A 14,551-nucleotide genomic window follows, 5' to 3' on the forward strand; every position below is an offset into this window, starting at 1 on the left:
AAAATCTCAATAAATCTTTATAACAAGTCCATTCAAAATAAATCAGATCATTGCTTTTCATCTCACAAAGGAAGTGGACCCAAATCACAGTGTCAAAATACTATGCGAGTCATGTTGGCCTAACTGAACAGCACAATAAATTCTATATTCGTTCATTCAATGGGTTGCCATCAAACACTCTTTATCTTACAAGTTCATTTAATACACGATGCGAGAGCACTCGATTCTAGCCTGGAATGTGAATTGAAAGAGCACCGTAATATCTCCCATGTATTTCTGTGAATCTCATTCATCTCCGCCCCACTTTGAAAATCCCAGCAGGATGTTTTGAAAAGGACCACAAGTGCCCTGGAACATGAACACATGGAAGGATGAAAAATGTTGTCCCTCCATTTCCACTCAGTTCCCAATGTCCACTCCGTGCAGTTGGTGTCGCTAAGAACCCATGCCCCCCAGGGGTGGGTGAAAGAATCAAGGAAGGTTGAATGGGATTTCCTGTTGGGCCACACTTCTCCTTGGCCATAGTGGTGGAGGTGGAGGAGGTGGTGGGGGAGAAACAGCGTGAAGGAGAGAGAGCGCAGAAGAAAAAAAGAGAGAAATAAATCACCCAGAAGTTAACTTACACGCTTGAGGATGCACCTAACTATAAATTTTAATAACCAGTCACGGAATCAGTTTGTATTTCGTGCTCCCTGACCATGTGGCTCTCATAATACTAAAGGAGCAAATATTAGTGTCAACCGTTAGCTTCCAACAACAGGACCACCGCACAAGTTCTCTCTCAAACTGCCGATTTAAAATGTTCATATTTATGGTGCAAAAAAAATTGCAGTGGATTGCTTACTGAGGAACATAGGAGCAGGAGGAGGCGATTTATCCTCTCAAACCTGTTATTAAGTCTTGGTATTTGTAAATTTTGGAGCATTGACTGAGGTTGGTCAGTTGAGGCAGCACACTAGAGAAAGAAAATGAATCTAACAAGAAAACACACGAAAAATGTATGAATCTAAACATGAGCTGCTTCAAAGGCATCGGAGGACAGTAACACAAGTGGGCAAGGTATCACTTTCCATTGAATGTTCAGTTTTTTTGTACATTTGATTGTAAAACTCACCAATGGAAAAGGCACTTTGTGGCTTCATTATTTTGGGATTCTTGCGCTCCATAAAGGGAGTCATGTTCAAAAACTGCTGCTTCAACCATGTGGCTCGATCTTCCTCAAAAACCTTCCTCTGCGGATAGAAATGGGAAAAGTCAAAAAATGTCACTTCTGGATCCATCAACGCATTCCTCCCACAACCGTTGTAACATCAGAATGTACATGTAAATTCTGTGTGTAACAGCTTCATGAATGTGAAATGCACTTTATTGAGAATCAAGATATAAAAATCAAAAAAAATATATACTTCCAAGACTGGAGTAAAGTTTATGCCAACTTTATCTCATGGATTGGTTTTGTGAAGAAGTATTCTATAATATCTGGGAGTGCCAGTGCTGTGGACTCTGTTCTGTTTATAATACAGGGTGAACTGTACAGCTCTGCAGAACCTCCACATACAGTTGTTTACAAGTTGCAATTTATAATTTTCATACCCGCTGGAAATTATGTCATTAGAGCTGACTGCAAATTATGGAGTCTGTACAATCTTTCTGCAGGTCACAAAACAATTAATCTCATACTGTATTGACCTTTTGCACCACAATACTTAAAGGCCAGATGTTCATACAAAATGAATTTCTTTTTCCCAAATGATTAAGATAACTGCTCACCATTTCATAGTAACAAATCAGAGATCTCAATCAACTGTGACAAGCATGACCATTTCACAGCAAAAATAACAGCTTTCACAGCAATTCCAAATTTAGCATTAAGGGACAGGTTCGTCTGCAGAAGGTTTATAAAATGATGGGGCTAATTCCATTCTACCTGGAGACCAACAAACGTAAAATAACCAAAAGTGCTACCTCGTGCCCCAGTCTGATAGCTGCTTCTGTCAAGTTTCTTCTCTCCCTTTCAAAGTTTTTCTTCTGATCATTAAATAGTCTCCACTCTTCTTTCAATCGTTCCTTCTCTTCCAGTAAGTAGCAGTCTCGCAGTAGTATGGCTGTTTCGTCATCGCACTGGGCATTAATCTGTTGCTTTGGAAAGAAAAGGTAACACTAATCTTCACATTTCAAAAATGATAAAGTAGGCATTTTTTGACTTTATATATAAAAGAAATTCAATACCCAACACCTTAAAAATGGATTAAAATCAATCAGCTCCATTTGCAATTCCTCAGATAATGAAGCAGTCCTGGACAACATCCAGGCTTGGGCTGATAAGTTGCAAGTAACATTTGCACCACACTAGAGCCAGGCAATGACCATCTCCAACAAGGAAGAGAGAGAGTCTAACCCCCTCCCCTTGACATTCAATGGCATAGCCAACACTGAATCCCCCACCATCAACATCCTGGGGGTGGCCACTGACCAGAAACACAACTGGACCAGTCACATAAATGCTGTGGCTACTAGAGCAGGTTAAAGGCTGGGTATTCTGCAGCAAGTGGCTCACCACCTCACTCCCCAGAGCATCTCCACCACCTAAAAGGCTCAAGACAGGAGTGTGATGGAACATTCTCCACTTGCCTGTATTGGTGCAGTTACAACAAAACTCAAAGCTCGACATCATCCAGGACAAAGCAACCGGCTTGATCGGCAGTCCATCTCCCACCTCCACCACTAGTGCACCATGTCTGCAATGTGTACGATCTACAGGATGCACTGCAGCAACTCGCCAAGGCTTCTTCCACAGCATCTCCCAAGCCCATGACCTCCACCAACTAGAAGGACAAGGGAAGCAGGTGCATGGGAACACATCCCATGTCCCCCCATACCCTATACTGACTGCAATAATTGGCCACCGCTCGCTGTTCAAATCAGCAGCCGGCTTTACAGCTACAAAGTTGCTTTCACAGTGCAGACTTGACACATTGGAGGCATTTATTTTAAAATATAAACCATACCTGTAACAGCTGTTGCTGGGCTTTGATCACATCCCTGCACTGCTGGATTTCCACTTTTAGTTTCTCAATCTCTTGCTCATGATCTTCTCTGCTGATTATATCATCATCCTCCAGAAAACCAGACTTCACCAAGGATGCTGCAATAAGTGAAACTTAGCCCATCAACACTAACAATCGGATGTATTTAAAATAAACTATACATCTGCAAGTATTTTAAATATAATTACAGTAAAGCTTTGCACTTTCCAGCTACATTTAAAATAAAATCAGGGCTTCAAAATGGCAAAATTTGAGGAGATTCCTACTTTCTATTTAACCTTTCCCCATACATTACACAAGTCACAGTAAACTGTGGAAGCCCAGCACCAAATATAGATGGCCCATCCTTCCAGTCTGTCTCATCAGAAAACTAGCTCAAACTGGCCAAGTGAGGAGGTTTTTGCAGGGGAGGGAGACACTTACCTTATAATCAGACCAGAGTTCAGAATTGTAGGTATTTTGGAATGCCAATTACATGGGGATAAATCGCCTTTGTATAACAGGAGGCATAAATAGTTTCCTCGAGTCACCTTTTCCTTTAACCTAGGATTTCTTTTGGTAATAGTAGAGTTAATGCTTTTCTGAATAGACGCATTTTTGAGACAATTAGTGAACACCTTTTCCTGTATTTGTTCTGAAATATTTCCCAGTTTCAGTCGTCAAGATCTAATTCGCCGTCCTCAAACCTACTGAAGAAATGAAAAGTGCGATATAGTACAATGGAATTTCTTATTTTCCACACTCCACTGTTGTAAAGCAGAGGGTGTTTAAACAATGGACCTGGAGCCACACATGGACCACAAACCCAGGTAATCCAGCACACAAAGCTCAGGCAACTCATTTCCATTTGCACTTTTATTTCTTGCTCCATGTGAATTTTGTGAGCCTGGAGGTTCACAAACAGTTGCTATTGGCACTTTCTTTATGGCCCATGGAATTCCAGGGCATTCACCCAAGTGACCCACAAAAAGACCAAGATTGGGCAGTGCTGCCCTAAACTATTCAATTCGACACAAGCCCATCATACCTTGAGAGTCTAGTTTCTCGACATGGTTTTTCAGTATTCTCCATTGTTGTCGAATGCTGTTGGTGAGCTGCTCTCTGACTGTATCACACGAAAGCTCCAAGCTACGTTCTTTGTTTTGTTCACCAGAATCCTCTTCATTGTCCGACCCAGCCTGGGAAATCAAAAAAACGAGCAAACTTCTTCTTGGATGACAGAATAAAGTGCTGAGAAGTGGCCAAACAGCTGCTTCATTTATAAAAAAAACTCTCCATTCCCCAACACGAAATCAACAATTCCACTTTTCAAAAAAAGGAAAAAATATGTTGTTAAACTAAATTGGTAATATTCAAAACACCCTGTGAAAGAGCAACACCAGGGTTATGAGTAGCATAATATTTTGAGGTGGCAGTTTTACTGGACTCATTTACCGCTATGTGTGGTGAGCCTTTTGCAGTAAAATAATCCTCCGGAGACTGAATCAGTCTATTTCACCAATAGATGAGAGAGAACCAGTTGTTGCACATACACTGCTGGCAGTTGGGTTTAATCCTATCCAGGAGGTCTTTGGCGGCAGAGGGGGGATACGTTCGGGACAACTTTGGGACTTTAGTTATTTCACAGAATAAAAGGATCCAGATACACATCACTGCATCAAACTGGAAATATGCTTGATTTGTAATTATAAATCTTACGAACAGAAGAATTGTGGCCCGTTCCAATCTCCGGCCTAGTCGGCCCTGAAGACCACACTCTGTGTCCTGTTCAATAGCTGGGAAGTCAGTATTGGGGTGACCTGGGTTACATATCTGAATGGTGCCTGCTCTAATGACAAAGGGGCCTACTTTTCCAGTATGGGGAAAAAGATACATCACCTGGAGAGCAAGGAGGTCAGAGTACTAAAGGTTTCTGAAGCTAGTTTCGTCATATCTGGAACACTTTGTTCTGCTGGTCCTAATTTTCAGTGTAACTTTGGGAATCAGAGGGGGAAAAAATAGAAACTCCAAACTCAGAATCTGTTGCAGGTTCTTCCTGGAGTCAGACACGTTCACCTGTGGAAGCCTCCACTGCCATAACATCTTTCGAGGTTACTCCTGCCTGCTCACTGAGAGGTTTGGATCGTACTTCTGCTGATGTGGCTCAAATGCTAGACCCTTACCATAAATGAGGCCGTATGTCTCCTGCACTGGCATCTTATCTCTAGCGCATCTTGGGACGAATCCTCGAAGATTCCAATTGCAGTGACATCTATGAAACTGAATTGCTGTAAATTTTTAAATGGCAAAAAGCAGAACCAGCTGTTTGCCGGGCATTTAAATATTCTTAATTTTGGTTCATGAAGTACTGCCAAGAGTTAAGGCATCACCCAAAAGGTACAGTTTTAAATCCAAAATTCATTTGAAAATCACTTTCACTGTGCTGGTTGGTAGAAATTTGCTGTGTTCCTGAACCATGAAAGGGAAAGTGAATTTAAGGGATGGAGAAAGAGGATGATTACGCATTGTGATGTTGCTTATGTTTTGCAACAAGTTGACTTGTGCATTATCCAATCATGTCCGAAAGTTGTATGAACGCCAGCTCCTTATTGAGAAATGTCAGCGTTTGTATTTGGTTTAGTTATTCACAGAAGTGGAAGCAGAGGTACTCAACACTCGTTTGTGCGCTATGTTACATTGAAAAGATGAACTGCGGCCCCACGAATCACCATATCACATAGATGCAGTGCTATTTGAAACAGTATAAAGTACAATCATCTGAACAAATTTATGCAATTCAATAAAATATCTCGCCATAACCAAAGCTTGTATTTTATGATAGAGATCCACCAACAATCACATTTTACACATGGTTGCGGGGGGGTTAAATCTACAAGAATGCAGAAAACGATCCAGATGTGAACAGTTCTGGTCTCCGTATTATAGAAAGGATATAGAGGCACTGGAGAAGGTGAAAAAAAGATTTACTAGGATGATACCAGAACTGAGGTTATCCCTATCAGGAAAGATTGAACAGGGTAGGGCTCTCGTCTCTGGAAAAAGACTGAGGGTTGACCTGAAAGATGTCTTCAAGGTTATGAAAGGGTTTGATAGGGTAGACGTAGAGAAGATGTTTCCACTTGCAGGGGAGACCAGAACTAGGGGCCATAAATATAAGATAGTCACTAATAAATCTGGTTCAGTTCAATATTTTCCACCATTAGTTCTTCATGATGCCATTCATAGATGGTTATGAGGTTAGAATGTGAAACTTACCACCATTAGGAGTAGTTGAGGAGAATAACAGATACATTTAAGGGGAAGCTAGATAAACACATGAGAGAGGAAGGAATAGAAGGATGTGCTGATTGGGTTAGATGAAGTAGGAATGGAGTAGGCTCGTGTGGACCATAAACACCAGCATGGACCAGTTGGGCCGAATGGCCTGTTTATTCTGTATATTCTATGTAATTCTATGTTATGATTTTTGTAAGCATGATAGTTCAATGGAATAAAATGTTACACTTTCATAATAAAAACTGAAAGCACATATTAATAGAAACAGTATTGTGAAACTCACTATACCGCTGCTATCTTCCACATTCTCTTTTGGCCTCTGCTTTCTACGACTAAGTATGGACATCATATCTTTCTTCATTTGCTGCAGAACTTGTTTCAGTTCAATATCTTCCACCATCAGCTCTTTATTTTATTTTATTTTTTATTCGTTCGCGGGATGTGGGCGTCGCTGGTGAGGCCAGCATTTATTGCCCATCCCTAATTGCCCTCGAGAAGGTGGTGGTGAGCCGCCTTCTTGAACCGCTGCAGTCCGTGTGGTGACGGTTCTCCCACAGTGCTGTTAGGAAGGGAGTTCCAGGATTTTGACCCAGCGACGATGAAGGAACGGCGATATATTTCCAAGTCGGGATGGTGTGTGACTTGGAGGGGAACGTGCAGGTGGTGTTGTTCCCATGCGCCTGCTGCTCTTGTCCTTATAGGTGGTAGAGGTCGCGGGTTTGGGAGGTGCTGTCGAAGAAGCCTTGGCGAGTTGCTGCAGTGCATCCTGTGGATGGTACACACTGCAGCCACTGTGCGCCGGTGGTGAAGGGAGTGAATGTTAAGGGTGGTGGATGGGGTGCCAATCAAGCGGGCTGCTTTATCTTGGATGGTGTCGAGCTTCTTGAGTGTTGTTGGAGCTGCACTCATCCAGGCAAGTGGAGAGTATCCATCACACTCCTGACTTGTGCCTTGTAGATGGTGGAGAGGCTTTGGGGAGTCAGGAGGTGAGTCACTCGCTGCAGAATACCCAGCCTCTGACCTGCTCTTGTAGCCACAGTATTTATATGGCTGGTCCAGTTCAGTTTCTGGTCAATGGTGACCCCCAGGATGTTGATGGTGGGGGATTCGGCGATGGTAATGCCGTTGAATGTCAAGGGGAGGTGGTTAGACTTTCTCTTGTTGGAGATGGTCATTGCCTGGCACTTATCTGGCGCGAATGTTACTTGCCACTTATGAGCCCAAGCCTGGATGTTGTCCAGGTCTTGCTGCATGCGGGCTCGGACTGCTTCATTATCTGAGGGGTTGCGAATGGAACTGAACACTGTGCAGTCATCAGCGAACATCCCCATTTCTGACCTTATGACGGAGGGAAGGTCATTGATGAAGCAGCTGAAGATGGTTGGGCCTAGGACACTGCCCTGAGGAACTCCTGCAGCAATGCCCTGGGGCTGAGATGATTGGCCTCCAACAACCACTACCATCTTCCTTTGTGCTAGGTATGACTCCAGCCACTGGAGAGTTTTCCCCCCGATTCCCATGGACTTCAATTTTACTCGGGCTCCTTGGTGCCACACTCGGTCAAATGCTGCCTTGATGTCAAGGGCAGTCACTCTCACCTCACCTCTGGAATTCAGCTCTTTTGTCCATGTTTGGACCAAGGCTGTAATGAGGTCTGGAGCCGAGTGGTCCTGGCGGAACCCAAACTGAGCATCGGTGAGCAGGTTATTGGTGAGTAAGTGCCGCTTGATAGCACTGTCGACGACACCTTCCATCACTTTGCTGATGATTGAGAGTAGACTGATGGGGCGGTAATTGGCCGGATTGGATTTGTCCTGCTTTTTGTGGACAGGACATACCTGGGCAATTTTCCACATTGTCGGGTAGATGCCAGTGTTGTAGCTGTACTGGAACAGCTTGGCTAGAGGCGCAGCTAGTTCTGGAGCACAAGTCTTCAGCACTACAGCTGGGATGTTGTCGGGGCCCATAGCCTTTGCTGTATCCAGTGCACTCAGCCGTTTCTTGATATCACGTGGAGTGAATCGAATTGGCCGAAGACTGGCTTCCGTGATGGTGGGGATATCGGGAGGAGGCTGAGATGGATCATCCACTCGGCACTTCTGGCTGAAGATGGTTGCAAACGCTTCAGCCTTGTCTTTTGCACTCACGTGCTGGACTCCGCCATCATTGAGAATGGGGATGTTTGCAGAGCCTCCTCCTCCCGTTAGTTGTTTAATTGTCCACCACCATTCATGACTGGATGTGGCAGGACTGCAGAGCTTTGATCTGATCCGTTGGTTGTGGAATCGCTTAGCTCTGTCTATAGCATGTTGCTTCCGCTGTTTAGCATGCATGTAGTCCTGAGTTGTAGCTTCACCAGGTTGGCACCTCATTTTTAGGTACGCCTGGTGCTGCTCCTGGCATGCTCTTCTACATTCCTCATTGAACCAGGATTGATCCCCTGGCTTGTTGGTAATGGTAGAGTGAGGAATATGCCGGGCCATGAGGTTACAGATTGTGCTGGAATACAATTCTGCTGCTGCTGATGGCCCACAGCGCCTCATGGATGCCCAGTTTTGAGCTGCAAGATCTGTTCTGAATCTATCCCATTTAGCACGGTGGTAGTGCCACACAACACGTTGGATGGTGTCCTCAGTGCGAAGACGGGATTTCATCTCCATGAGGACTGTGCGGTGGTCACTCCTACCAATACTGTCATGGACAGATGCATTTGCGACAGGTAGATTGGTGAGGACGAGGTCAAGTAAGTTTTTCCCTCGTGTTGGTTCGCTCACCACCTGCCGCAGGCCCAGTCTGGCAGCTATGTCCTTCAGGACTCGGCCAGCTCGGTCAGTAGTGGTGCTACCGAGCCACTCTTGGTGATGGACATTGAAGTCCCCCACCCAGAGTACATTTTGTGCCCTTGCTACCCTCAGTGCTTCCTCCAAGTGGTGCTCAACATGGAGGAGGACTGATTCATCAGCTGAGGGAGGACGGTAGGTGGTAATCAGCAGGAGGTTTCCTTGCCCATGTTTGACCTGATGCCATGAGATTTCATGGGGTCCAGAGTCAATGTTGAGGACTCCCAGGGCCACTCCCTCCTGACTGTATATCACTGAACCGCCACCTCTGGTGGGTCTGTCCTGCCGGTGGGACAGGACATACCCAGGGATGGTGATGGAAGAGTCTGGGACATTGGCTGAAAGATATGATTCTGTAAGTATGGCTATGTCAGGCTGTTGCTTGACTAGTCTGAGGGACAGCTCTCCCAATTTTGGCACAAGTCCCCAGATGTTAGTAAGGAGGACCTTGCAGGGTCGACTGGGCTTGGTGTTTTGCCGTTGTCGTGTCCGGTGCCTAGTGGTCCGATGCCGGGTGGTCCGTCCGGTTTTATTCTTATTATGACTTTTCGTAGCGAGATTTTACAACTGAGTGGCTTGCTCGGCCATTTCAGAGGGCAATTAAGAATCAACCACATTGCTGTGGGTCTGGAGTCACATATAGGCCAGACCGGGGAAGGACGGCAGGTTTCCTTCCCTTAAGGACATTAGTGAACCAGATGGGTTTTTACGACAATCCGGCAGTTTCATGGCCATCATCACTGATACTCGTATTTTAATTCCAGATTTTTAATTAATTAATTGAATTTAATTAATTAATTGAATTTAAATTCGCCAGCTGCCGTGGCGGGATTTGAACTCATGACTCTGGATTTTAGTCCAGGCCTCTGGATTACTAGCCCAGTAACATTACCACTATGCTATTCATAGTTCGAGCGAGTGGGCGAGCGAGGAGAGGGGAAGAACTTGCATTTATATATAATTTTATTATATCCTCAGGATGTTCCAAAGTGCTTCAAAACCAATGGATTGTTTTTACAGCGCAGTCACGGTTGTACAGGCAAACACAGTAACCAGTTTGTGCACAGCACAGCAAGGTCCCACAAACAGCAAGTGATAAAATGAGCAGATAATCTGTTCTTGATAAGAGAACGCTGGCCAGGAGACTGGGAGAATTCCTTGTCCTTCTTCAAATAGTGACATGGGGATCTTTTACATCCACATGTGCAGGCAGATTGGGCCTCATTTTATCAGCTCACCCGAAAGATGGCACCTCTGACATGGCAGCACTTGCTCAATAATGCAATGCACTGAAGTGTCTGTTAAATCATGCGCTCAAGGAAATTGAAACTATTAGAACAGGCAGTCCAGTTTCCACAATGGTAATATTACGAGCAGGATTTACACTACCATCTGCACATCTTAGTGGCCTCCATCCTGATAAGGATATAGTTCTGTAGAATAAATGGGGGGGGGCGGGATGTGTACACTATTGGTTCTAAACTCGTTAAAGACATTTTTAAAAAATTGGGACCAGCTCAAAATGGACTTTTACCACTTAAGTCAATTTTTCACAGCAATATTGATGTCTCGTAAAGTATTCCATCTTACCCATTCCCCAAAATAAAATGTCAAATTCTTCCTTGTACACTAACAATATTTATGAAGAACATATCAATTAAAAAAAGTGAGTCAGATCAGCTGATAAGAATTGATTTTCTCCATTTGAACTGAGGTATGTCCTGTCCATAAAAAGCAGGCAATCCGGCCAATTATCGCCCCATCAGTCTACTCTCAATCATCAGCAAAGTGATGGAAGGTGTCGTCGACAGTGCTATCACATGGATATGGGGCTAAGGCGGTTATATGGAGTTAGGTCATTGAATGATCTCATTGAATGGCGTAACAGGCTCGAGGGGCTAAATGGTTTACTCCTGTTCCTGTGCTATGGAATCATAGAAAGGTTACAGCACGGAAGGAGGCCATTCAGCCCATCGAGTCCGTGCCGGCTCTGTGCAAGAGCAATCCAGCTAATCCCACTCCCCCGCTCTTTCCCCGTAGCCCTGCAAATTTTTCCCTTCAAGTACTTATCCAGTTCCCTTTTAAAGGCCATGATTGAATCTGCCTCCACCTCCCCCTCGGGCAGTGCATTCCAGATCATAACCACTCGCTGTGTAAAAAAGTTTTTCCTCACGTCACCTTTGGTTCTTTTGCCAATCACCTTAAATCTATGTCCCCTGGTTCTTGACCCTTCTGCCAATGGGAACAGTTTCTCTCTATCTACTCTGTCTAGACCCTTCATGATTTTGAATACCTCTATCAAATCTCCTCGCAACCATCTCTGCTCCAAGGAGAACAACCTCAGCTTCTCCAGTCTATCCATGTAACAAAAGTCCCTCATCCCTGGAATCCTTCCAGTAAATCTCTCTGCATCCTCTCTAAGGCCTTCACATCTTTCCTGAAGTGTGGTGCCCGGAACTGGACACAATACTCCAGTTGTGGCCGAACCAGAGTTTTATAAAGGTTCATCATGCCTTCCTTACTTTTGTACTCTATGCCTTGATTTATAAAGCCCAGAACCCCGTATGCTTTTTAACCACTTTCTCAACCTGCCCTGCCACCTTCAACGATTTGTGCATATATACCCCCAGAACTCTCTGTTCCTGTACCCCTTTTAGAGTTGTGCCCTCTCCTCTCCTCGTTCTTCCTATCGAAATGTATCATTTAGCATTTTTCTGTGTTAAATTTGATCTGCCACATGTCCGCCCATTCCACCAGCTGGTCTATATCCTCTTGAAGTCTATCACTATCCTCCTCACTATTCACTAGACTTCCAAGTTTTGTGTCACCTTCAAATTTGGAAATTGTGCCCTGTACACCCAAGTCCAAGTCATTTATATATATCAAGAAAAGCAGTGGTCCCAGCACTGACCTCTGGGGAACACCACTGTACACCTCCTTCCAGTCCGAAAAACAACCTTTCACCACTACTCTCTGTTTCTCGTCCCTTAGCCAATTCTGTATCCATGTTGCTAGTGCCCCCTTTGTTCCATGGGCTGTAATCTTGATGGTCAGCCTACTGTGCGGCACTTTATCAAATGCCTTTTGAAAGTCCATAGACACCACATCAACTGCATTGCCCTCATCTACCCTCTGTGTTACCTCATCAAAAAACTCTATCAAGTTAGTTAAATATGGTTTGCCTTTAACAAATCCATGCTGGCTTTCCCGAATCAATCCACCCTCGTCCAAGCGACTGTTAATTCTGTCCCGGATTATCGTTTCTAAAAGTTTCCCCACCACTGAGGTTAAACTGACTGGCCTATAGTTGCTGGGTTTATCCTTGCACCCTTTTTTGAACAAGGGTGTAACATTTGCAATTCTCCAGTTCTCTGGCACCACCCCCGTATCTACGGATGTTTGGAAGATTATGGCCAGTACCTCCGCAATTTGCACCCTTACTTCCCTCAGCAACCCAGGATGCATCCCATCCGGACCGGATGGGAACTTATCTACTTTGAGTACAGCGAGCATTTCAAGTAACTCTTCTTTATCAATTTTTAGCCTTTCCAGTATCTTCCATTACTGAGCCTCTGGCAGCATCTTCTTCCTTGGTAAAAACAGATGCAAAGTACTCATTTGGTACCTCAGCCATCCCCTCTGCCTCCATGAATAGATCTCACCTAATCGGTCCCACCCCTCCTCTTACTACCCGTTTACTGATTATATACCTGTGGAAGACTTTTGGATTCCCTTTTATGTTGGCCGCCAGCTATTCTCATACTCTTTGCCCCTCTTATTTCCTTTCTCACTTCCTCTCTGAACTTTCTATATTCTGCCTGGTTCTCACTTGTGTTACCAACCTGACATCTGTCATTTGCCCCTTTTTTCATTTCATCTTACTCACTATCTCTTTTGTCATCCAGGGAGCTCTGGCTTTAGTTGCCTTACCTTTCTGCCTCGTGGGAACGTGCCTAGACTGTACCCGAACCATCTCCTCCTTAAAGGCCGCCCACTGTTCAATTACAGTTTTGCCTGCCAATCTTTGATTCCAATTTACCCGGGCCAGATCTGTTCTCATCCCATTGAAATTAGCCCTCCTCCGATTGAGTATTTTTACTTCAGAGTGGTCCGTGTCCTTTTCCATAGCTATTCTAAAACTTATACTATGATCGCTGCTCCCTAAATGCTCTCCCACTGACACTTGCTCCACTTGGCCCACCTCATTCCCTAGAACCAAGTCCAGAAATGCCTCCTTCCTTGTTAGGCAGAAATGTATTGGTTAAGAAAGTTATCCAAGACACACTTCAAAAATTCCTGCCCCACTGTGCCCCTTATTATTGTTATCTCAGTCGATATTAGTTGAATTCCCCAGTTATCACTACTCTATAGCTTATGCACCTCTGTAATTTCCTTGCAAATTTGCTCCTCTATATCCTTCCCACTAGTTGGTGACCTATAGAATACACCCAGTAGTGTAATGGCACCTCTTTTATTTCTTAACTCTAACCAAATAGATTCTGTCCTTGACCCCTCCAGGACACCCTCTCTCTCCAGTAGTGCAATATTCTCCTTAATCAATACTGCCACCCCCACCTCTTTCTTTCCTTCCTTATCTTTCCTGAACAGCTTGTATCCAGGATTATCTAGTACCCAATCCTGCCCTTTTTTGAGCCAGGTCTCCATTATCACCACGACATCATATTCCCATGTAGCTATTTGCGCCTGCAGCTCACCAATCTTGTTCCTACTGATTATCTTGCCTTTTGAGAATAATACAATGTATGGCCTAATACAGCTTTCCTTATCACTCGTATGGAGATGTTTATCATTATAATGGGCCAGTGAAGTAGCCCTGCATCAAACATGTGTATGGATACCGGCGGGAACAGGAGTTGGCCATTCAGCCCCTTGAACCTGTTCTGCATTGAATTAGAAAATGGTTGATCTGTATCTCAACTCCATTTACCCGCCTTTGTTCCATATCCCTTGATACCCTGACATAACAAGGATCTAGCGATTTTAGTCTTGAATATTTCAATTGATTCAACATCGAACTGGGCAGCAAGTACCAGCTTTCCACCACCCTTTGTATGAAAAAGTGCTAATTGATTTCACTTGTAAACGGCCTAACTCTAATTTTAAGATATGCCCTCTTGTTCTGGATTCCCCCACCAGAGGAAATAGCTTCTCTGTATCCTTTAATTGTAAACACCTTGATTAGATGACTCCTCAATCTCCTATACTCGAGTGAATACAAACCAAGTTTATGCAGTCTGTTCTCGAAATTTAACTCTTTCAGCCCTGGTGTCATTCTGGTGAATCTGTGCTGTACACATTCCAAGACCAATATATCGTTCCTGAGTTTGGTGCCCAAAACTGAACTGAACTGAACCCAACTCCAGATGG

At 44.2% G+C, this 14,551-nt stretch overlaps 1 protein-coding gene across 1 annotated transcript; it reads right to left on the reverse strand.

Annotated features, from left to right (window-relative positions):
• Positions 1 to 873: 873 nt before the first annotated feature.
• Positions 874 to 6,723, reverse strand: LOC137325589 (afadin- and alpha-actinin-binding protein-like). The gene is made up of 6 exons (XM_067990854.1): positions 6,607 to 6,723; positions 4,075 to 4,225; positions 3,009 to 3,145; positions 1,966 to 2,139; positions 1,115 to 1,232; positions 874 to 974 (listed from the first exon to the last, which is right to left on the reverse strand). The coding sequence occupies exons 1-6, from the start codon at positions 6,721 to 6,723 to the stop codon at positions 874 to 876; spliced, it is 798 nt and encodes a 265-aa protein (XP_067846955.1).
• Between the last annotated feature and the right edge of the window lie 7,828 nt (positions 6,724 to 14,551).

The sequence above is a fragment of the Heptranchias perlo genome, chromosome 9 (assembly GCF_035084215.1).
Source record: "Heptranchias perlo isolate sHepPer1 chromosome 9, sHepPer1.hap1, whole genome shotgun sequence".
Classification (NCBI taxonomy): domain Eukaryota; kingdom Metazoa; phylum Chordata; class Chondrichthyes; order Hexanchiformes; family Hexanchidae; genus Heptranchias; species Heptranchias perlo.